Source organism: Neomonachus schauinslandi, chromosome 14 (assembly GCF_002201575.2).
Source record: "Neomonachus schauinslandi chromosome 14, ASM220157v2, whole genome shotgun sequence".
Taxonomy (NCBI): Eukaryota; Metazoa; Chordata; class Mammalia; order Carnivora; family Phocidae; genus Neomonachus; species Neomonachus schauinslandi.
The window spans coordinates 24,384,846-24,409,466 of NC_058416.1; the positions used below are offsets into that span (position 1 = coordinate 24,384,846).

At 49.3% G+C, this 24,621-nt stretch overlaps 1 protein-coding gene across 1 annotated transcript in view; it reads left to right on the plus strand.

Moving 5' to 3' along the window:
- MYO5B (myosin VB) overlaps positions 1 to 24,621 on the plus strand; it is a 335,388-nt gene that overhangs the window by 284,206 nt on the left and 26,561 nt on the right. The window contains exons 24-30 of the mRNA XM_044920870.1: positions 9,041 to 9,125; positions 10,555 to 10,703; positions 11,794 to 11,913; positions 13,904 to 14,044; positions 17,463 to 17,528; positions 21,004 to 21,243; positions 22,253 to 22,353. Of these exons, the coding sequence (XP_044776805.1) occupies positions 9,041 to 9,125; positions 10,555 to 10,703; positions 11,794 to 11,913; positions 13,904 to 14,044; positions 17,463 to 17,528; positions 21,004 to 21,243; positions 22,253 to 22,353 (902 nt within the window). The remainder of the gene's footprint in view (positions 1 to 9,040; positions 9,126 to 10,554; positions 10,704 to 11,793; positions 11,914 to 13,903; positions 14,045 to 17,462; positions 17,529 to 21,003; positions 21,244 to 22,252; positions 22,354 to 24,621) is intronic.

Sequence of the window (24,621 nt, forward strand, 5' to 3'; positions counted from 1 at the left end):
CTGCTCGCACCCAGACTACTCAGGGCAAAGGCCAGCTATACCTCTCCCTGGCTGGCTTTTGGCAAGGTCTCTAACTTTTCTGTGCCTTAGTTTCCCTAAAAGCAAACATTGATGGTACCTACCTCAAAGGCAGTAAGTCAATTTATAACTGTGCTCGAGACATAACAATAGCTCAATAGATGTTCATTTATCATTCCCTCAACTAGCCTGTAACTTTGTGGAGGTCATGTTCTACCTGAACCTACGTGGACCCCATCCTCCTCCTCAGCCCCATGTCTTAGCACAGTGGAGGCTGAATGACAGGAGGAGCACGCATGAGCCAGGGCCAGGGGTCTGGGCTCCGCCATGAACTCCATGGGGCTGTTCCGGGAATGGTGGCACAGCTGCTTCCTTCTAGCTTTGAGAGCATCCTCCCCTTGGCTTTGTTTCCCTCGCTGTATTCATGCCCGATAACAGCCATGTGTCCCAAGTGAGTTCCAATTTTATTTCTGTACTGTCCTCTGTGTGTGGTCTATTCTTCCTCTTCTCTCTCTCCTCTGCTCAGGCCCCTTTCCCTTTGACGAAATAACTTCCCACTTAGAATGTGCTTTCTATTTACCTTACTCTCAGAATGGACCAGGATTTTGCAGAATTAAAAGTGTTGTTCCTGCCAAGGGCCATGCCTATAACTTTCTACTAGATGGTTCGTGCACAGCATTGAGGACAGAGGACTCAGGACACAATGGTGGGCAGAAGAGCCTTTTCTGATAGGCATTGTCTAATCAGTTCGTCCCATGGCTTTCTACTAGAAACCTTGCATTTGGCCCTTTTTACGGTTTAAATGCCCAACATGAAAAAAGACAAACCCAAAAGCCCAGAGCTACGTTCATATCCCTAAAGATTAACTAGTAAAGGCAGTTCTTTTAAGTTTTAAATTTTTATTTGATCCAGAGCAAGAAAGGTCACAGAGGGAGAGGGCGAAGCAGACGTGGGGCTCTATCCCAGGACCCTGAGATCATGACCTGAGTGGAAGGCAAACCGCTAACCAACTGAGCCACCCAGGCACCCCAATAAAGGCAGTTCTTGAGCATGAAGCTGGGGTATTTGTTTCATTTAACTTAGCAGGGACTAAATTAGCCTCATAGTGATAGGATTTAGCCCCAACGTTGGTTCTGATGATCTGTCCCAAGTAACCTTGTAGAAGAAACCCTCCCAGTAATATTGCCTGTAGGAGTTAACAGACCCTCTGCCCCGCACCCAGCCCAAGAGAAAATGGAGCTGCTGAATAATGTTGAAGCCCCAAACCCTAGCAAAGGTATTATTTATCATGCTGAAGGGAACACACCTGCCTGGTTCTGTGTTAAGTGTCTCTCTCTCTAGCCTGCATTCCTGACCCTTCACAGAAGGGAGGCCATTTAGCTGCAGAAGTCTGTCACCCGCTGTGCCTGCCAGCAAACTCCCCATGTGCTAGCTGGCTGGAAAGACGGAGGGGTGGCCAGTACCTGGGGACATGGGATGGGGAAGCAGTCTCTCTGCCCTCCCGGGGTGTGGAGCGGGGGGTGGGACTGAAGAGCAGGAGAGTGGGCCTACCTTCAGAGTTGTGCAGGCACAGAAGAAAACAAAGCTCCCCCTGTCACTTTGATGTATGGCTCAGAATAACAAAGCTGAGGTCCTCAGAGGCTTACCTTCATGAGTCAAAGCCATGGAGGGAGACAGGGAAGAAAGGCTCAGGCGCAGTAGAACACATCAGTAGGTACACGCCGTTGACCGTGGCTTGCTCACACTAGTCTCCCCTGATCATAAGTGGTTGCGATAAAGTTACATGATCTTAGACTACATTCCTGGGAATGGAGGTTTGGGGTTCAGCCTAGTGGTGGTGGCAGGCACACTGTCCCGGCCAGCCATGCCTGACTTCTGCGTTCCGTTGCAGAAGGATGATGACTGTAGATGCCCCGAGGAGGGGGGATGAGGACGGTGAGTGAACTGGGACGCCTTCGCAGGGGACCACGTGCTCTGGGAGCCATCTGTATCTTCAGAGAGTGGGTCTGGGGAAGCAGGCTGGTGACCTGACACACAGTGACTCACAGCCAGGTGATTCAGAGGTGACAGCCCTGTACCTTGTTCTTGGCCGAGGGTGACCAGAGTCCTGCCCTCCAGACGTGGCACCAAGTTGAGCTCCATGTGAGGCCCCATCAAGGCTCTCTTTTGTAGAGCCACACACCTCGTGCTTGCTTCTGTCGGCTATTTTCAGCATGTGCACTGAGGAACAGGAAAGCTGTTTCGATGATTTGCGAAGCTAACTTAAACGTGCTCATTGGGTGAACTGTTTTCAATAATAGGAAATTAGATGCACTTGGAGAGTATTTTTTCCCCCACATTGTGTTTCTCTTGAATCATTTGATTAAGCAACTCCTGTCTTCTAGATGTTTTAATCGACCATTCGGGAAAAAAAAATTAACCCTTTTTTTCAACGGAGGAAAGCATAGGCCCCTTAACTGGTTGTGCAGGGCTCCTCGCGGGCTCGGTCACCTTGGGCGTGACGTGTCCCGTGATGACATGACAGCCTGGCAGTGGTCCGTGGGCCCAGGCTGAGTAGGTGGGTGAGGACGCAGAGCAGTCTGACTGTATCTCTGGAGAGACAAGCAGGCCCTGTAAGCTGAGGATGGAGCTCGGGGGCTCACCCCACACCTGCAGTATAGGAGGCCTTCCTGGAAGAATGAATCATGGTCCAGAGCTAGACAAGGAGGAGAAACCCCCCTCCCTGCCCAGGAAGGCTGGGGAAGAGAGCTCGGCGCGGGGAACAGGGACACACTGAGGCAGAAACAAAGAGCGGGGAGAAGCTGGGCCTCGCTCAGCCCATTTTAGGGAGGTGTGTGGAAGAGTTGAGTTTATCCTGAAGGCAAAGGGAGTGAAGCCGTTCTCCGATTCTCACTTCTCCCCACCCAGCCTCGTCCTTTCTCAGCCCCCTCTGTCCGCATTACCACAACAGCGCTGTTCCGTTCCCAAACCATGGCTACCATTCGTCTGCACCACGTCTTCTTTCCACCTAGAGCTCCCTTGGCTGCCTGCAAATCCCACGGGTCTGAGACAACCCGCTTCTCCTAGGAAATCTTCTGGGGCCTCCCTCTGTTCCTTGGTACCTCTGTTCATCCTAATTCCCCTCATAGCAGTGGTTCTCGGCAAGAGGCCCTGTTGCCCACAAGGAGCCTTTGGCCATGTCTGGAGACATTTCGGCGGTCACAGCTGGGTAGGGGGCAGGGGGGCCGCAGAGTTACCAGAATCCAGTGGGTAGAGGCCCCGATGCCGCCGAATGCCTGAGAGGACAGCACCCCTGCCAACAACAAAGAATTACCTAGCCCAACGTGTCCGTGGTGCTGAGGCTTAGAAACCCTGCTGGACAGAAATCTGCGCACTTGTCCCTCGCTCCTGTTGAGGGGGGCGCGCTCAGAAAGCGGCTGCCCGGATAGGGGAACTTGCTTTGCCTCCCCAGCTCCTGGCATGGGGAATGGTGTCAGAAGTGTCTGATGGGTGAGTGGCAGGCCATGATGATGAAGGGCATCGCTCGGGGCTGCTACTTCTGTCCCTAGCCCTCCCTGCCAAAGCAGGTTGCAGTCTCTGCGGACACACATCAGTTGTGTTCATCATAATGGGCAGTAACTTGTGGATGAAGAACAGTGTGTGGCAATTAGTTATGTGCATAAATCTTTTTACCAGCCTTTTCTCGTTTGAGATCCTGTGGGGAGGCAGAACACGCCCGTTCGCCTGGCGCTCCATGAGAGGGCTTAGACTCTGCCTGGCGGTGTCAGGATGACCCACGCCGGTCAGAGCCTCCTTCCTGGAACTCTCAGCACTACATCCGCAGGAGGACTTGTGATAGAAACCGAGTCCATCCCAACTGAGAGAATGAAAAAGCAGCAATACCATGTAGCAGAGAAGGGACAGTTTCCTGGAACGTAGTCTTGAGCCACATTTTGAAGGACGTTGAAAACTCTGAAATTGGAAGACATTGAATTGTGTAAAGAGACTGTTGACGAAGTACGTACTTGGAGGTTTTTGTAAGCCTCCAGGGACACTGTGTATCTGCGGTTCTCCCTGCACAACCGAAGAGAGCAAGCCATCTGCAGATCCGTCAGGCTCCCAGAGTAGCGGGCGCACCTGTGAGAGTCGCTGCCTTCTGAGCCCCTATGGCGGGGGGCGGGGAGGACAGGTGACCTCATTCCTGGACTCCAGCCTTGTTGAAATTCTCTCCTGACCCTTCCCACACGATGCTGAGCTTTGTGGGGGAGAGGCAGCTGTCCTCTTACCTCACCCCCCAGCGCCTTAAGCTGAACTTTAAAGCTAGGGGGGAAGGGAGGGTAGCATTTACTCATAAATAGTTGAAATTCAGACGTCAGGAAGGTTTCTGCCCTTTAGCCAGCCTCCCTGGGGCCTCCATTCTTGCTTTTACTGCCAAAGGGCTCTGGCAGAGTCTGAAAGGTGTTTCTCTGATGGGAGTGCTGGTGGGTCCATCAGGGACCTATCTCCTAGGCAGTGGTCCCCGGAGGTTACCCTCTAGTCTCAGCTACCGTGAACATGGTGGTGTACCAAAGATACCCTCTTTGAGGCTCTTTCTACACAGGCTGGGAGGAATCCTCTCTCCCCCCCGCCCCCAAACCACTGCCAGTAGGTCATGAAATGTACCAAACATGGCTAGAAGTGAGGACTTGAACCAGGGAATGCAATCATTCATTGCATCACTTACCAGTCTTGGAGCTGTGAAGAAGCTCATCACTTAGAGCCTGTCTTATACTTCTCTTTTTATCTTTTGTCACATTGAGCACAGGGTACTGTGCTTAGTGGATCGGCTTATTTGTGGAATGATTTTTTAGCAGCTTTATTGAATATAATTCACATACCATAGTTTACCCATTTAAAGTGTACAATTCAGTGTTTTTTAAAGTAGTTTTACAGCTATCGCAGAGTCTAATTTTAGAATATTTTTATCCCCCCCCCCCCCAAAAAACTGTATCCATTAACAGTCACACCCCATTCCCCATCCTATCCTTAGGCAACCACTAATCTACTTTCTGTCTCTATAGATCTGCCTATTCTGTACACTTTATATGAATGGAATCATCATACGTGACTTTCTGACCTTTTTCACTTAGCATCATGTTTTCAAGATTTATCCATATTGTAGCATGGATCAATACTTTATTTTTATTGCTAAATAGTATTTCATCATATGGACATGCCATATTTTGTTCATCAGTTCATTGATGGACATTTGGATTGTTTCCACTTTTTGGCCCTTCTGAATAACGCTCCGGCAACCATCTGTATACAAGTTCTTGTGTAGACATAGGTTTTCATTTCTCTTGGAAACCTAGGAATGGAATTGTTGGTCTTACCAGGGTTAAAATGCAATTTTCGAGGAACTTCCAAAGATGTTACACTGGTTTATGTTCCATCAGCAGGATATGAGAAGTCTGATTTCTCCACGTACTCTCCAACATTTGTAATTATCTTTTTGTATCATAACCATCATAGTATATGTGAGGTGATAAATCATTGCAGTCTTGGTTTGCTTTCCCCTAATGACGTTGAATATTTTGTCATGTGCATATTGGCCACATGAAGAAGTGTCTATTCAGTTTTTTTCCCATTTTTTGATTGGATTTCTTTTTCTCTGTTGAGTTGTAAATACTCTATATATTCAGGGTCCAAGTCCCATATCAGATAATTTACAAATATTTACTCTCATTCTGTGAGTTGCCCTTTGCCTTTGATAGTATCCTTTGAAGCCGAGAAGTTTTTAGTTTAGATGAAGTCCAATTTAAATGTTTTTTCTTTGGTTGCTTGTGCTTTTGGTGTTGTATTAAGAAACCATTGACTAATCCAGGGCCACAGAGATTTGCTTCTGTGTGTCTGCCAAGAGTTTTGTAGTTTTAACTCTTACATTTAGGTCTTTGATACCTTTTTAGCTTATTTTCGTATATAGTGTGAGGTAGGAGTCCAATTTTATTTTGTATGTGGAAATCTAGTTGTCCCAGCCATTTGTTGAAAAGACTATTCTTTCCTCATTGAGTTGTTTTTCTTCTCCAATTGCCCTGTCTAGAATCTCCAGTGCAACGTTGAATAGTTTGGGTGAGAGCAGATATCCTTGTGTTTGTCCTGACCGTGGATGCAAAAGGCATTCTGTGTTTCACCATAAAGTCTGATGTTGTGGGTTTTTATGGATGCCCTTTATCAGGCTGAAGAAGGCCCCTTCTATTCCTAGTTTGTTGAGTTTTTAATCATGAACATTTGGTAGCATTTTGTTAAGGGTTTTTTGCATCTGTACTCATAAGAGATAATGGTCTGTGACTTTCCTGTGATACCTTTGTCTGGTTCTGGTATCGGGATATTACTAGCCTCACAGAATGAACTGAAAAGGGACACCTGGGTGGCTCAGTCGTTGGGCATCTGCCTTTGGCTCAGGTCATGATCCCAGGGTCCTGGGTTCGAGTCCCGCATCGGGTTTCCTGCTCCCTGGGGAGCCTGCTTCTCCCTCTGCCTCTGACTCTCTCTCCTGCTTGTGCTCTTGCTCACATTCTCTCTCGCAAATTAATAAATTAAAAAATCTTTAAAAAAAAAAAAAAAAAAACTGAAAAATGTTCTCTACTGTTGTATGAAATAACCAGTGCAGAATACTCATTTTTCCCTCAGGTTTTTGCAAAGTGGTGGAATGATTTTATTTTTTAAAGATTTTATTTATTTACTTGAGGGAGAAACAGACTCCCCGCTGAGCCAGGAGCCCAATGCGGGACTCGATCCCAGGACCCTGGGATCACGACCTGAGCCGAAGGCAGTCGCCCAACTGACTGAGCCACCCAGGCGCCCTAAGTGGTGGAATGATTTTAAAGCCTCTGTTTCCACTTAGTGCCTAGTGAAGGGACTGTTGTAGAACCATCTACAAATATTCGTCAGCACTCTATGCTGTGCCTGCCGCTCTTACCCCACATACATCATCTCGCTGAATCCTGAGAGCAGCCCTGTGAGGTGCAAGTCCATGTCACCGAAAGGGACCTGTGGTTTCTAGAGCCAGAGCTCTGTGGCTGTGAAGCTCATTGTCTTGGCCTCCAGCCAGATTTGCTGTGCTTTGATAGCGGTGTGATCGCAGGGGTTCTTTCCGTGCTGCCTTGGCGGTGGTTCAGAGAGCCTCCAGGGAAGTGGGACTCAAGTCCAGATGCCTGAATTAAGGGCCCCTGGGCACATGTCCTTCCTTTTCCCGTCCAGTTTCTGCAGTGCTCACTTCCTTACCTCTGTCATGAAGGCAGGGATGGATGCAACATTGGTGGGGAAAACAACTCGGTGGCCTTCTGCAACAGGAGTCTCCAGGGGGTCCAGAGAGAGAATGCAGAGGTGGTTCCACTGCACGCGAGCTCCCGTGTTACAGGAGAAAGAGAGCCCTTTCTCATCCTCCTTGATAACAGCTAATAACTTCTCATTCTCTTAGAACACGTCTGAGTTGTTACATTTCTAAATCTATACAAATATTTGCCCCAGTCCTGAATAGCCAAAGATTTTCAGTTTTGAAAAAGCTTGCCACACGTGGTTTTAATTCTTTCTCTGAGCAGACCAGAATTTTTCTTTAATCACTGTTTTCTTTTTGTGCCATTTCCAGTACTAGTCACTTCATGCTTCATTTGGGGGTCTCGTAAGAAGCTAAACACTAGAGCTCCCCTTCCTTCTGCAGCACCCAAGCTGTGCTGGTCCAGGGAGATAGGCGAGGGCAAGTGGGATGAAGACCAGAGAGAATTCTTCATTGTGAGCTCTGGGCTTTCCTGACACTCAGGTTTGAGAGCTCAAAATTTACCGAGACAAGCAGCCAAACACAAGAGGTGAAAGCCTGTCGTCAGTTCCTGCGCACGGCATGTGAGCGTTGTGCTGACTTTTCATGAGGTTTTTGTGGGCCTGGAAGACCATAAAGAGCTCATCTGTCTTGTTTTAATGGGATTTTTCTTTCAATGTAACAGTTTTCCCCCTTGAAATGAAAGCAGTTTCGGCTGACTTGATTTTCTTTTTTCCTTTTTTATTTAAATTCCATTAGCCAACATATAGCACATCATTACTTTCAGATGTAGTATTCATTGATTCATCAGTGGCGTATAACACCCAGTGCTCATCACATCACGTGCCCTCCTTAATTCCCATCACCCAGTTACCCCGTCCCCCCACCCCCCTCCCCTTCCCCAACCCTCAGTTTGTTTCCCAGAGTCAAGAGTCTTCCATGGTTTGTCTCCCTCCCTGATTTCTTCCCATTCAGTTTCCCCTCTCTTCCCCTATGATCCTCTGCACTATTCCTTATATTCCACATACGAGTGAAACCTTATGATAATTGTGTCTCTCTGATTGATTTATTTCACTTAGCATAATACCCTCCAGTTACATCTATGTCTATGTAAATGGTAGGTATTCATCCTTTCTGATGGCTGAGTAATATTCCCTTGTATATATGAACCACATCTTTATCCATTCATTTGTTGAAGGGCATCTCGGCTCCTTCCACAGTTTGGCTACTGTGGACGTTGCTGCTATGAACATTGGGGTGCAGGTGTCCCTTCATTTCACTATATCTGTATCTTTGGGGTAAATACCCAGTAGTGCAATTGCTGGGTCGTAGGGTGGCTCTATTTTCAACTTTTTGAGGAACCTCCATACTGTTTTCCAGAGTGGCTGCACGAGCTTGCATTCCCACCAACAGTGTAGGGAGGGTTCCCCTTTCTCCACATCCTCGCCAACATTTGTTTCCTGCCTTGTTAATTTTAGCCATTCTAACTGGTGTAAGGTGGTTTTTCATCATGGTTTTGATTTGTATTTCCCTGATGACAAGTGATATGGGGCATTTTAGACATATAGACACATATAGACACATATAGACACATTTTTCATGTGTCTATTGGCCATTTTTATTGGCTGACTTGATTTTCTTAAGAGCATTTAAACATAACCAGCTGAACCTCAAACCCCACAAAAGGAGCCTTTCCTTTGCCCAGCTGCACAGGGCAAACATTTTCTCCTGTTGCTCTCTCCCTTTCAGCAAGTTGCAGTCCTGGAGCAAGAAAATGCCCTCTTAAAAGATGAGAAAGAACAGCTTAACAACCAAATCCTGTGCCAAGCGAAAGGTAAGTGCAAAGTGCTTGATTTTTCATTTTGGAGTTCAGTTTCTTTTCCACGCTGATTTTCCCCCAAAGACTCCTAGCAAGAACACAGTTAAGACGGTGCACTGGAGAAAGGGCTTTAATACACATAAAAGAAGGGTAGCCTTTACGATGCTGCTGTGACTCTTGGTTTTAAGAGTTGAATGTGGTGAGGCACGCACATGATGGACAAAGTAGTGCGTGGGATTTGGAGCCCAGGGAACCTGCACTCAAAGAATGACTACCACATGCTACTGCCTGGCTTTGAGCAACTCCCTTAATGACGATAGTCCTCAGTTTCTTCATCTGCAAAATGGACATAAAAGTACAGACCTCAGAAGTATGAAGCACTTAGCATGGTGCTTGACACATAATCACCTCGGAGCTGTCATTCCTGCTGATTTTAAACTTTAGCATCCATAATACATGTTGTGATTTCTTCTGTTAATGTTTGCTGAAGGACAAATCGGGTCAGATCCCAGCCAGCCTTGCACCACCATCAACCACCATGTGTTGTCTGGCCAAGGAGAAGCAGTGGGTGTCCACAGACCCCAGTCCTTGCCTGGCTCAGTGGATCCGTTAAGCAAGTCACTCACCTTCTCCCATCCTTAGGTCTCTCTCCTGCCTGAACCACCCAAGGGCACAGTCCCGGCCAGCATGAAATCTCATTGAAAACTTAAACTTTTTAATTTCCCTTTAAAAATGATTTCTTTCTACTGGTATAAATAATAAGTTTTAATAATAAGTTTTGGTTGTGGGGGAAAGCCCATCCATGTGATCTATTTGCCTTCCATCCTTCAATCTCCCTACACTTCAAGAACACGGAAGATCAGGAGTGGGGACAAAAGTGGGGAACAAAGCCTGGGTTCTTCCAGGGACGTTGCTAGCAGCTGCCGTGACAGTTGTCACAGGAGAGAAGTTGGTGCGTTAAGTGAGGGAATGTCCCGTAGGCTGTCTGCTTCTCTCGCACTTTCCCAAAAGCAGGGTGGGCTCTCCCCCTTCTCTGAATACTGACGCCACCATAGCCAGCTGCCTTTCGCTCTGCAGTGGGTGAGGTTGCTGGATAAAAGCATCCGGGGTCCATGGAAGGAGCTCGTCATGGACAGCCTTTTAAGAAGAGATTAATCAGGGGTGCCTGGGTGGCTCAGTCGTTGGGCATCTGCCTTGAGCTCAGGTCATGATCCCAGGGTCCTGGGATCGAGCCCCACGTCGGGCTCCCTGCTCCGCGGGGAGCCTGCTTCCTCTCCCACTCCCCCTGCTTATGTTCCCTCTCTCTCTGTGTCTCTCTCTCTCTCAAATAAAATCTTTAAAAAAATAAAAATAAAAGATTAATCAGAAAGCATGAGGCAATCAATACATGTGAGGGGAATCCATTCAGAAAGCAAAACTGCAGCTTAGTGTGCTTGCTTTCCAGATGAATTTGCCCAAAACTCCATCAAGGAAAATCTCGAGATGAAGAAAGAGCTGGAGGAGGAGCGCTCCCGCTACCAGAACCTCGTGAAGGAATATTCGCGGCTGGAGCAGAGATACGACAACCTTCGGGATGAGCTGACCATCATCAAGGCAAGGAGGGCAGTCCTGCCCCTGTCCCCGCGCCGGCCCCGCGTCTGGCTTTCCGCCGCCATTCCCGCACGGCTCAGGCCCCCACGCTGCCGCCCGCTGCGCTGCACCTGCCGAAGGTTCTCACACAAGTAACGGGGCCCGGCGATCCTTCCCAGGGATGGCTCCGTTTCCAGTTTTTGGGGTCTCACAAAGATCTCAGGAGCCGAAGGAAAAATCCCACCTAGGTGTATGCTGTCTGTCTTGTTCCCTGTTCTGGGAAAATTCCTGAGTTGAAACAGTGACGGTGTGGGGGGGAGTTCTGATCTCTGCGTCCCTGGCAGGACTGCGGGGAGATGCCCAGGGGCTGATCGTTTCTCCCAATCTTCTACTGAAACGCAATAGACAGAGAAACGTCCTATTTCAGGATTTGTCATTCTTTTTTACCCCACATAAACATTGCCTCCAGAAATGCATCCTCAAACGAGATTGATAAGTTAATTGCATAGAAACCAGGAAGAGAAGCTAAATAGGAACATATATAAATACAAAATTTTCTGACCAAGGTCAGTTTTTACTCTCAAAGCCGAATCCTATGCAAGGGGGAAAAAAAAAAAAGTATTTTTAAACGAACAGTATAAATGGTAACCTCTATTTCTAATATGCTTACTATTTTCATAACGTTGGGGGGGCGGGGGCACAAGTGCTGTATGAGGTCATTACAGGCAGTTTGCCGGGGGGCCAGGGACAGGACGGTGTGTTCGTACTTTCAGGGCAAGACCAGGAGAATACGGGTGGTTTCCCCGGGACTTTCAGAGAAATGGGCTTACATGTTAGGGATTTGGACCTCAGGACGAGACTCATCAGGGAGTTCGGTCCTGCCATGGGTTCCTTCCCGTGGGCATTTGGTTAGCTAGATGGGTGATGGTAAGAACGGTCCGTGACGTTTCTGTGGGAGTTAGCTCCGTTAGCCATTGTTCCCAGTAACAGTAACACCTGTTCTTGTTGACAAATGAGGCAGAAGTCCAATTCTAGGATCTACTGGCCTTTGAACAGGAACAGTTCCCGTTAACAGTAGTTTGTTATGAGTACTCACATTTTTCTCCTTCAACAGCAGACCCCAGGCCACAGGCGGAACCCATCAAACCAAAGTAGCTTAGAGTCTGACTCCAATTACCCCTCCATCTCCACATCTGAGGTCGGAGACGCAGAGGATGCCCTTCAACAGGTGGAGGTGAGTAAGGCAGGCTGGAGGCTGCTGTCCGTGGTCCAGGGGGAGTGGAGCAGTTTGAAGTTTCCCAGCTGGAGAGAGACTTCCTCTTCTGGTTGGTGGGGCTTCTTCCTGACGACGGATCACTTGGACTGCAGGGCACTTAGAGACAGTACCCTGGAGTTAATATTTACTGTGCAAAGCGATACATTGCTGTTCACCTTACCCACTATCCAGGGAGAAAGAAAGAAGGTAAATCCCTGGTTGGCACTCTTATAAAACTGAGAACCTACGGCAGAGAGGTAAAATGACGGGCTTGAGAAGGAACAGCTCTGGGGCACCTGGGTGGCTCAGTCAGTTAAGCCTCCGACTTTTGGTTTCAGCTCAGGTCATGATCTCAGGGTCGTGAGATTGAGCCCCGTGTCCGGTTCCATGCTAGGCATGGAGCCTGCTGGAGGTTCTTCCCCCACGGCCTCTCTCATTAAAAAAAAAAAAAAGGAACAGTATAGTCATTAAAATAGAGATTATCATCCCCATTTAGTATCACACAATACAGAATATCCATACATATGCAAGAATTCTTTTTTTCCCTGACCAAGAAGCTGGATCAAACTCAGAGAAGAATTATTTGGAATATTTGGAACCACACATGTTTGCTGAGTGACGACATCTTTGTCTCTAAATACGGTACCACTCAGTGGACTTGGTAACCCGTGTGTGGTTTTGTCAAAGGTCCATAGTCAGTTTTTCCTCCGGCATTTGAAAAGAAGAAAATCACAAGCACATAAGACCTTACAGAGCACATGAAAGACCTCGAGGAGAGACGGTCACAAACACGAATGTGCCCTGAGCACGTCTTTGTGCCAGGCACCGCGGGTGAGCCCTGGAGGAGGAGTGGTCACCGAGCCCGAGACAGCCCCTGCCCTCATGGGGCTTGTTGAGTGCGGAGTCAGGCGACCATCAGGTGATGGGGGAAGTTTGGGATATAACTGCGGGTGTATGTGTGATGCATATGATGAGAGACGGCGAGTGACAGAAGGTGGGGAAGGATAGAAAAGGAGCCCCTGGGACAAGAAAGCGGTCTGTCGTACAGTTCAGTGTGGTCTGCTGCTGGTCGTGAGCGCTTGGCAAGTGCTCAACACACGCTTGCTTAAGGCCCCTGGTTGTACCATTGCGATCTCCTAAGCCTGGGTCCCGGAGGCTTCAGCCTCTTGAGCTCCAGACGGGCCTCCCAGGTGTACGTGTGGCCTTTTCTGCAGACATAAGCACTTCCATCGGGGACTTCATTCTTCAGGGAAACTGAGGCCGGTTCTTAGGGTGAGCCAGGGCAGAGCACACTGCACTCCTGAAATGCGTGTTGAACCAAGTTACATGGTCACACACGTATACACGTGCACTTTAAAGTCCACATGGCTATGCCCGTGCAGACACCCACGTTCGCACATGCACACCTACACACAACAGAACCCCAGGGGACAAAGCCAGGCCTGAATCCAAAGGGAAAAAATCTGGGAAACTGATGCTCTACGATCTGTGGAAGAAAGGGGTCCCATGGCAGGGAAGTGTTGGTTCTGTTTCAAGGCGCCATCCAGTGGTGTTCGATAACCCATTTGCAGGGATCGGTAACCACATCGATTCTTCGTCAGGAAGCGTTAAAGCTCACGCTTTCCCATTTTTCTGGTACGAGACCATTTCCATAAGTGAGCTCTTTTAACTTCCAAATAAAATGGCTGTGTCTTTATCTATTCTTGGAATGTATGAGTGGTTATCTTAAGTGGCTTCACAGAAATATAAATGGCCAAGACTCAGATGTTATCTAGACAGAAAATGAGCCTGGGGTGCCAACTTTACTATGAGAACTGATGGTTGGTTGGCACTGGCTTTGCCTCTGGGGCGTGGATTGATGTCTGGGTGGAGAGAGAAGACAGGCAGCTGAGAGAGAGGCAGGCTGTATGTCCCCTAAGGCGCTGAAGCTATTGAAACCTCCTTCCCGGCTCCCTGTGTTCCCCTGAAGGACATTGGCCTGGAAAAGGCGGCCATGGACATGACAGTCTTCCTGAAGCTGCAGAAGAGAGTGCGGGAGCTTGAGCAGGAGCGGAAGAAGCTGCAGGTGCAGCTGGAGAAGAGAGAGCAGCAGGACGGCAGGAAGGTGCAGGTGCGTGCTGAGGCTGCAAGCCTGCAGAGCGGCCCCCGGGTGCTGGCATCAAATGACCCAGCATCCTCCTCCCATGGCTCACGTGGCAGGCTGTGACTGCTGGGGTCCTGAGGGTGCTGGGTGTCAGGAAAGAGCTTCTCCTCCTGTTGGTGTCATGTTGAGTCTTCTCTTCTTGCCGGTGCCCCCACACCACCCCAGATGGGCAGGAGGAGGCTATCCCAAGTACCCCCGGGGCAAGGGATTTCCAGAGGCAAAGCGGGGGCAGGGGGGCTGTAGTCCCTTATTTGCCAAGAGGACTGGGATGTGTGATTCAAATATAAATACAAGCGGCAGTCAAATTTTAGCAGAGAAAAATGATTTCCCCTTATGTGGAGTCTGGCAGGGACTTGAGTTAGCCCCACTCAGGTAGGGGTAGCCCAGGTTTGCAGTTGCTCACCCTTCTATCCCATGATTGCTCCCTGACCTCAGCCCAGATTATCATCTGTATTTTCAGTCTTGAAAGGATATTGCTTGAAAACCTTAGTGTCCCCAGATCTCTCAGTGTCTCAGGGACCCACTTGGCACCTGTGCAATGCTCAGCACTCTGCTCATAGTAGGTATTCAAAACGTTTATGAAATGAGATAAAAATGTAAGAAAACTCCCTAGCCATTGAGGAATTTGTGATCTAGGTTGGGAGGACCAGGCATAACATGGGTGAAAAATAAAGAATAACATCGGTAGTGCTCGAATACATGCAAGGTTGGGTACGGATTGGTGTGCTGTAGGAGTGGACAGAGCCCATGGAAGTTAGCAGTGAGACGAAGGGAGGAACCACATGTTGTTTCTTGGGAGGTAGAAGGACCACTTCTAATGGGGTAGAAGGCTGATTCTGACATGGGTCACATTGTTAGCTGACCACCTAGTGGATTTGTCAAAGGCCTGTGCTCTGTTCTTAGGCCTGCCCGTTGTGGAGTTCAACCCCCTTCCTGCATCTCAGCCTTGCCCCCACTCCTACCTCTGCACATGGTCTCCTTTTGGTAGCACCTGGCTTCCCTTTCCCTTCAGATGTGATACAGACATTGATCTGTATTGCTAGCGTATTCTTGGTATTCTTCTGAGCACTAAGTGGGGAGGTGAATCTTGTTGATGGACTTTAATCTCTAAGGTGGCTTAGCTTCCAAATGGAGAGTGAAAGGATTAGGTTTACAAATGACTCGGTCCATTAGAAGAGAAGCTGCCCTGATAGGCAGCACATGTCAAATGTATGAAAAGCCACATCAATGACACCAGACAGTGGCTGACATCAAAGTCCCCGGCCCACTCCGCTATCCCCAGACGTTCACCCTCCAGGGTTCCCTACTGCAGAAATGCCAAATAATTTTGAAATCTTGGCTTGAGGATTTTTCTTTGATACCAAATTAAAAAAAAGTTATCACTTTCTTTAAAAGCAATCACTGAACAAGTGTTAGAACATAGGCTTGTCCCCTAGCCCTGAATGTGTATTGAGGATCTCCCTTTAAGGAGAAGGATCTTGTTTTTGACAGTTTAGTAAGACAAGCAGGAGTGGGGCAGGGGATGGAAGTTATGGAATCCCTCTACAGCACCCTGAACCTGAACTTTCAGAGATCATGTTCTTGGATCTGCTCTTGGTTGCAAGAGGGATCCTGAGCCACCTGCGTCTTTCCTCTGGAGAGACGTGCCCTGGGGTGTCAGCTATTGAGAGAGACCACGCTGTGGAGAAGGAGGGACAGAGACCTCTATAGCATGTGACATCAGCATGGGAGCCAGTCTGTCCCTGTACTGGACTTCCCATCCATCCAGCTCCCTTTTCCCAGGCCTGGCCCTGTCACCTTTGCCACCAGGGTAGTTCCAACAGGCTGCCCATTTAGAAACATAACTGCCAGTCCACCTTAATACAGCCCCCCAGACTGTAGGTGATCTCCATGTTCCCAGAAACAAATGCACCCCGCAGTGATCCGTGGCCGCACGGCACATCCACGCTTCACGGAACGCAAGCGCAGGCCTGTCACTGGGGCAGCAGGTGAAGAGCAGACCCGGACCGCTGCTGAGGCAGGAGGCAAGGTGGAGACTGGTACCCTGGACAGCAGCTTTCCCAGGTTGCAGGGGCAGGAAACCATGTGGTCAGTGTGGCAGCCCTGAATCTTGGAGAGTCTGCAAGAGGTGCCCAGCTCTCTCTGCCTGGGCTCACCTAATCCATGCACGGCAGGTGGTGGCCTTACCTTGGACCTAAGGCTGCTAACACGTAGAAAATCTAATGAAGCACTGTCAGGTTTTAGCTCCAAAACCTATCTTATTCAAGGACTGTCACCCACAGCTTGAAATCACCCCAAGCACCCCACTTATGAAGGTGTTCCTTCCCCTTCTCATTGACAGTTCAAGTCCAGTAGCTGCCAAATAATCATAGGAGTCATTGGTTCATTGAGTCCTAATGGGCTGGCATTACAGTTGCTGTCTACATCCTTCAGAGCTTAATGTCAGACAGCATTTATTGAGCATTGTAGGGGGTCAGCTGTCGGACTCCCTCCTGGAGAGGGACATGGAGGAAGCAGTTGGAAAAACAACACACATGTGCACACACATCCCAAAATACCTAAAAGTAACTCCTTAATCTTATTAATAAGAACATAATTATAGATTAACCTTCTTAATAGTATATAAGTTATGGTGCTGGTTTCCTCAGCTGCTGGAACAAAGTCCCACAAACTGGATGGCTCAAAACAACAGAAATTTCTTCTCTCATAGTTCTGGAGGCCAGAAGTCAAAAATGAAGGTTTCAACCGAGCCGTGCTTTCTTAAAGGCTTTGGAGGAGAATCCGTTCCATGCCCCTCTCTCTCTGAGCATCTGGTGTTGCTGGAAACCCTTGGTATTCCTTAGCTCCAGTTCCCTGACTTGGCACCGCATGACTCCAGTCTCTGCCCCCATCTTCATGTGGCATTCCTCCCTGTGTGGGTGTGGAGGGTGTGTACACATGCGTGCGAGACCTCCCTACTTGTAAGGACACCTTTAGGGCCCATCCTAATGACCTCATCTTGATTTGATTTTATCTGCAAAGACCCCATTTTAAATTAGGTTATGTTCAGAGGTACCAGGAGTTAGGACTTCATCTCTTTTGCGGCGACATAATTTAACCCATAACATAGTGTATACATATTCGTATGCCTAAGGATTACGTGAATAGATCATGGAGGGGGTGAGGGCCGCCGGGGGGGGGGGTGGCGGGGAGTCATTCGTGGAGAGCTTCCTGGTGGCCTGGAGTTGTGAACTGCGTTTTGGAGGTGGGAGGGAAGTGGACATATGGGGGTGAGGGGGGCGTGCGGGCACCTGTGCAAACAAGCATGGGGACCGTGGGTGGAAATAACTCATGTGGAGCAGCTGCATGTAGTCCGGGTTCACCTGCTATCTCCTCATCTGTGCAGGTGGAACAAGCAAAGAATGACCTAGACTTGGACCAGGATGCAGACCTAGCCTACAACAGTCTGAAGGTAAGATCCCCTTGAGTTTCTTCATCTCTGAAATGCAGGAAAATGTGTACTTAATCTATACTCATAGGAAACACCAACGAGGTGATTTAGTTCAACTTTGGTACTAACTCCCTAGAGTTAGCGCAGACCCCACTGGTGAGGGGCTCGGTTCCACAAGATGGCCCCCGCTTCAGATGCCAATCACATTGGTGGGTCCCCAGGTAACCCACACTTCTGTCCAACGTGTCTACAAATTGGGGGTTCCCACAACCCCCTCCCAAGTTTGATCGTATGTCAGGACAGCCCACAGAACTCAGGAGAGCATTTCATTTACTATTATTGGTTTATTATAAAGGACACAACTCAGCAACAGCCAAACGGAAGAGACTCGAGGTGTGTGGGAAGGGGCACGGAGCTTGCATGCCCTCTCCAGGTGCATGCTCCCTATCCCTACCTCCCTGTGCTCACCAACCTGAAGCCCTTTGAAGCCCTCACTTAGGGTTTTATGGAGGTTCCATTCCACAGGCAATGATGATAAAATCGTTGGCCATCGATGTTTAGCTCGATCTCCAGCCCTGGTCTTTCCCTTTTGGGGCGTTGGTGGATGGGGCTATAATCTCCAGCGCTCTAATCTCAGGGTTGGTTCCCCTGGTAGCTGGCCCACATCCTCAGCATGAACTCGGTGGGGCCAAAAGGGGCTTGTTATGACTTACAACACACATCTGTCTCACCCCTATCAGGAAATGCCAAGGATTTTAGCACTCCCGAGTCAGGAACCAGGCACTGAGGCCAAATTTAATGAAAGATGTTCCTCTTGCCTCTATCACTAGGAGTTACGAGAGTTTTGGAAGCTCTGTGCCAGGAACCAGGGTCAGAACCAAATATGTATTTGTTGTTAGGTCACATATGTCTTTACCGACTTGATATAGTTCCAGTTAAAGTAATATGTGACCAGTGGGATGAATTCACTTTGAAAAATGATCTAGACCTGCATGAAGGGATGAATGTCCCCGCACACCCAGGGCTGGCCCAGCGAGCGCTGGCGAGGTTGCAGGGTGAAGGTTCCAGGGCAGGCAGGCCTATGTTGACTACAGTGTTGGGGGACTAGGCCTCGGGGCTGGGAGGGCATCTACAGAAAAGGGGCACTGGAGCATTGCCACTCCCCCGCTCCCATTCCCAGAGACTTAGGAATTGGAAATTTATCCATTCTGCCGGGGTCAGTCTGGCTCCACTCATGGGACCACGGATAACTCTGGTAACAGCTACATTGCCCCAGGAGAACAGTCCAGAATCGTGCCCATGGCTTCATGGACGAGAGCCACAGAAGGGGGGGCTTTGTGAGGGCTTCCTTTCTGATATATTGACTAGATTTATTTTTCTCATGTGATATTTGAAAGCTTCAAAGCCCCGTGGGAGGGGGGTGGGTGTGACAGATGCCTGTGGTATGGGCCTTCTGCACGTCGTTCATCAGCTCCCATCCCCGAGCAAGTGAGCTTGTTAGGCTGCATTAGAACCGGTAAGATGGTCTAACCCAGTGGGTCTCCAGGAGTGGTCAAGGACGGGCATCACTGCAGACATGCTCGAAACGCAAATTCTCAGCCCAGACTGGCTGTGTCCGTCTGTTTTCACACGCCTTCGCGAGGTTTCCATTACCCACTCAACCCTGAGAACCATTGCTATAGTCCAAGGGCAAAACGCTGCTTCCAGGATGCCCATCTTAAAATCAGCTCAGAAGCTCCTCCTGCATTCAGCTGCCTCCTGAGGAAGATGCTCCACTCTGTTCCTGTAGGCTGCCAGCACGGGGCCGGGCTCACAGAGGGCTCGATAAATACTTCTCCCAAACTCTCGAAGCTCCGAGAGCGCTCTGCTCTGGCAGGCCACGGTTCTGAGGTTACAAGACCTGGTTTTCCCTTCGTTGTCTCTGGTGAGACCTGGCTTAACCTGTGCACCTTGTCCCCGGGGCTGGCCCTGGGGACCCCTGGGTTTGCGGGAGACCAGTGTTGGGGAGGCTGCGATGCTTCTCACTTAACAGCCCCAGACCTTGAGGGAAGTGATGAAGATGGGGCTTTTTGTCAGCCTGTATCTAGCAGGCCCTGGTTTCTGAGGGCGTGGAGGGCGGGAGGTGTACTCTGCCCTCCCAGAGGGTAGACTTTGCCTGAGCAAAGATCTAAGCAGATGATGAGTCTACACACCTGGCTACTCAGCTGTCTTTTTGAACCTGATCCTTACCAAACTGGATTTGAAAAACCTGCCCGCAAGTACGTGGGGGAGATGAGGCGACTGTGGGAGGACCCCCCTGACGAGTAGTGATTTTTGCTGAAACTCTGAATTCCCCTCGCCAGAATTTTAGAAATGGCCCCAATCCTTCTCTAGTGCATGAAGGGGCAGAAGTACACCATTTGGGTACTGGGCTCCAGGCTTATACGTGCCCCCTGTGGGGGTGAGAGGGGGTGGAAGGGTCCTGGGGGGCTGGGGGAGGGGCATCACACCTGCAGAGCATTGCTCAAGGAGGCCTGACAAAATGTGGTGGGGCTGGAAGGTGGGACTCCCTCAACCAGGCATCGGGAATCCTGGGCGCTAGTCGTGGCAGAGCCTCTAAATTCATTGTGAGCCTTCTCTGTCCTCAGTGTCCTCATTCAGAAAATGAAGAGATGATTTATTTATATGGTCTCCTAGGTCTGTGGTTCTGTGGCTTCTGTAATAAACCTGCAACCAGTCCCCACTTACCCACTGTTTGGGGGCGGGGGTTGGGGTTGGGAAATTTTGAATCGCATATATTGCAAGGCCCTAAAAGCATTATGTGTATGATTATCAAACTTTATATGGTCTGACTTTGTCAAACACAAAGTTAGATATTATATGCAGAAAGCTTATTAAAATACATTCTGAAGTTGAATTTCAGTGGTATTTTTGACTCTGTACATAGGTAGTTTTTCTTCTGCTGGCATTGACTGTGGGTGGCTTTCTATGTGACCAAAACAACAAGAGTGTTCCTGGTATACTCCAGAACTTTAGTCTATGTGGTGCTCCTTAGAATTGGGGGGTGGGGAGGGAGTGCAATGATCTCCAGAGAAATCAGTTTAGGAAATCCTGCAGTCCATATGCTTTCTTGGAAAGTCACAAAGTACATTAACAAAGTCCAGTGTTGAAAGCATGTTGTTTAAAACATGACATTTCCACGAGGATGAGTTTCGTGGCCAAATACACTTAGAAATATGAACACTATCAGTACCTTCAGGGAACGCTATCATAGAGGCCTCGTGTGAGATGCTTCACACCAGTAACTTAGGGCTGTGGATTCAAATCCAGTTTTAACTACTGACCTTTTGCCAGACAGAACGTTTGTGGTGTGTGTTACCGTTAAAATGAGAAAGTTGCTCTTCGCTTCGCAGGAGTCCGGGCAGGTTGATTAAGGAAGGTGGAGGGAGAAGGCCACGTGGGAAGGCTACCCGAGGTCCAGGGGGAAATGGAGTGTGTTGCTTGGGCTGTCTTCCAGAGGCAAGAGCTAGAGTCGGAGAACAAGAAGCTGAAGAATGACCTGAATGAGCTGAGGAAAGCCGTGGCCGACCAAGCCACACAGAACAACTCCACCCACAGCTCCCCAGACAGCTACAGCCTGCTGCTGAACCAGCTCAAGCTGGCCAATGAGGAGCTTGAGGTTCGCAAGGAGGAGGTGCTCATCCTCAGGACCCAGATCGTCAGTGCTGACCAGCGCCGACTCGCCGGCAAGAGCACGGTAACCACGTGGCAGCCCCCGGCCGGGCTTGTGAGGGGGTGACACTAGGTAATAGATGTGGGGTTTTGCTTACATATCTTTACCCATGAGAACCTTAAACTTAAAAGAGCAGACTCTCCTGCTCCAGAGTCTCTCCCCTAAAGGCAAAGCAAGATACTTGCTGCCCTTTCAGCATGACCTTTCATGGCAGACTTTGCTAGACGTTTCTGGAATCTGCTGAAGTTACTCAGTACGAACGTGTTCAAAAAGAACAAGGCACAGAATTAGGGCCATGGCCTCAGCAGCCCCCTCGGCCTTGTTTTTCACCTTGTGCTTTGCCCCTTGGTGTTTGCTATGATTCTGAGGTAGAGGAAGTCTTTCCTTTCAGCCCTCCCTGGGGCTGGGGGGGGCGGGGGGCAAGTCTGGCTTAGCATTTGTTCCTAATATTTTCACCTTCTGGGACAGACTGGGGAGTGGGAGGGAGGGGACAGAGGCTACCTGGGTCACTCTGGGCATGGCCCAGGGATGACATGGGGGGATACGTAAGTAGTCATGAGTGTGGAGGATCAACACTGAGACAGATTTTCACCCTGTCCTTTGGATTTGGGGTGCTGTCACCTCCATAGACACTGTCATTCCCCCCCTCCCGGCCCCCCCAACCACCACTCCACACTCAGGGTCTTTGCAGCCAGGCCTTGTCATTCTGTGCCTTTGAAAGTCACATTCCCGCCTGGGTTTAACTGCTGTTATTTGAGGTCATCCTGGACCTTTGTTTTTTCCCCAAAAGCTTGGGCTTTTTTTCTTTGTTTTTAAGTAGTCCCCATGCCCAGCATGGAGCCCAACATGGCGCTTGAACTCACGACCCTGAGAACAAGACCTGAGCTGAGATCAAGAGTGGACACTTAACCGACTGAGCCACCCGGGCACCACCCCCCCCCCAAAAAGCTTGTGTTTATGCCTCTCTATATAAAGTCGCTTCATGACTGTTGTTTATGTGACTAGAGTTTAATTTTAATCTGGGACCTTCTAGGAGCCGAACATTAATGCCAGAACAAGTTGGCCTAACAGTGAAAAGCACGTGGATCAGGAGGACGCCATCGAGGCCTATCATGGGGTCTGCCAGACAAACAGGTAAGTCCCCCTCGCAGTAGCTCTACCTGGATGAGGTGATGGGAAAGGGTCTTACCCGAGCTAATGCGTGACGTCTGCTCCTCAGACACTGACCACATGCTCAGCATCAGGGTCTCCTTATTGCAGGAGGCAAATGAGAAGGAGCAGACTCAGTGACTCCCATGCCCTCAGGAAAGCACTTGTTAGCTTCTGCAAGACCCCAGTAACACAGCTGGAGCCTCCAGCACGTAGATCCTCTGACAGGCCTTTGGAAAGGGACCCTCCCCGGCAGTGTTGAAAGGAGGAGCAGGGAAGACAGGTGAGAGTGGCTAGTCTCACTGAGAGGGAAGCCAGCACCCAATGAGCCCAACGCAGTCCTGGGAGGGGCCCGCTGCAGCCCTTCGCTTTAATAGCGGCTGTACTCAACCCAGCTGGTGGGCCCCAATGCGTAGCATTTAAGAGCTGGAACCCGAGCTAGACGCCCCAGAGGTTGGATGGGAGAATTCGAGCGCTGCCATATTGGCTACCATGAGTTTTCCCTGGATTTTAGTTAACCGACCACCTCTCGTCCCTCAAGGATGAGCTCCCCAGGTTAAGGCAACAGAGCATGACCGGGGGAGGCAGCGGGGCCTGGATGAGACCCCCGGGCAGTATGGCAGAGCGCTTGCCAATGGGCACTCTGGACTCCACTCGCTTACCGGCTATTTAATAACTCCTTCATAACCTCTCAGTGCCTCAGTTTCCCCTCTGAACTGGGGACAGTCACCGCAGTGCACCTCACGCACAATGATGGAGAAGACCAGGTGAGTTAGTCTGTAATGCACTTAGAACACTGACCGCCATGATTAACGTCTTTGCCTCTGTGTGCCCCCGTGGGTACTCGTCAGAGCAGAGCTGGCCTTGTCCTTGGCTACCGTTCTCTCTCACCTCAACCGAATATCGATCCGTCACTAAGCATTTGTACAGAATTGTCGAAAACCTCAAGCACATCTGGAAAATGTCAGTAGGCGTTGCTGGGAATGCAGCATGATGTTGTCAGCAAGAACGTCACAGAATGACTCTGAAACACTAAGTCTTCAGAGGTCCTCTAGCCCCTCTTTCTGCAGATAGGGAAACTGAGGCCCAGAAGGGGTGAGCAGCTCTGGCACACAGCCAGCCCGAAACCGAGTCGAGGTATGATCCAGAAGGCCTCACTCCCAGGCTGGGCTGCCTCCAGCATGCTGTGTAGGTAATCAGAAGATGAAGGCTTTTAGCAGCCCCCAGGAGGAGAGTAAATTTCCGGAGAGCTGCGGTTCTGTCCCTGAAAGGAGAGAGAAGGAAATGAAGGTGAGCCTCTCGGTGCTGAAACTGGAGTCAAGATTTAGTCATTTGAAATGATCTTGGGTGAAGAAATGCATTGAATAAGAAAAAAGAACACAGGTAATACTTGAAATTTAAAAAAAGAAAGGAAGGAAACAAGCTGGACCCTGATGAGGGAGAGTGAATGCAGATCTTTCTGATCTTCTACACTGTGGCTGTTATCAGCTGTCAGCTCCCTTTTTATTCACCCAAATGCTTGTCAGGGATCCAGTCCCAGGGGCTGCCTACTTACCCTGGATTTGTCTTCCTTTGCAGCAGTAATCATGGTGGTGGTAAAATAAAAATAGCTTTTCTTACATCTTAAAATAATTGCATTCCCAGCAATCCCGGGGTATAATAGGGGACTCACAGCCCGTGACACCCAGAAAGCTGCCTCAGGGTGGGAAGCCTGAAGAACCCATTCCCCAGTGCCTGCCACACCTGGAAAGGGACCAGACCAGACCATGGTGGGTTTGTGCCTCTCCCAATTTAGTAATCCCAGCAGGGAGGGAGGTGCAGACGGTGATTCCTGGTGCCAGGCAGCCAGGCCATCTATTGTGAGGGCAGCCCCTGCCCATAAGAGTGCTCTGAAGACCCAGCGGCTTCTCCTCTTCCTGCGATTTCCCTGTAATGGAGAGAGTTCCTGTTGGAAGAGAAGTTGTATGAATGCATGTGTGATTTGGGGTGGAGGGATTACAAAGATCTATCCTCTACCTAGGAAAAGCTTACACTCACGCACTGGAAGTTCCAGTTTGGAACTTTTTTCACTCCCTAACTTCCAGAGTTTATAGACTTCTGTTTGATCTTTACGAATTGTGTGTCTTCCTTTGTTTTCAAGTTTGGGAGAGAAGCCGGTATTGAGGGTCTGTTCTGGGAAGGAACCTCAGGAATATGGATAGCTTTTCTGCTTCCAGAAAGTGCTCTCATTTTCACATTTTGGGAACTAAGAGA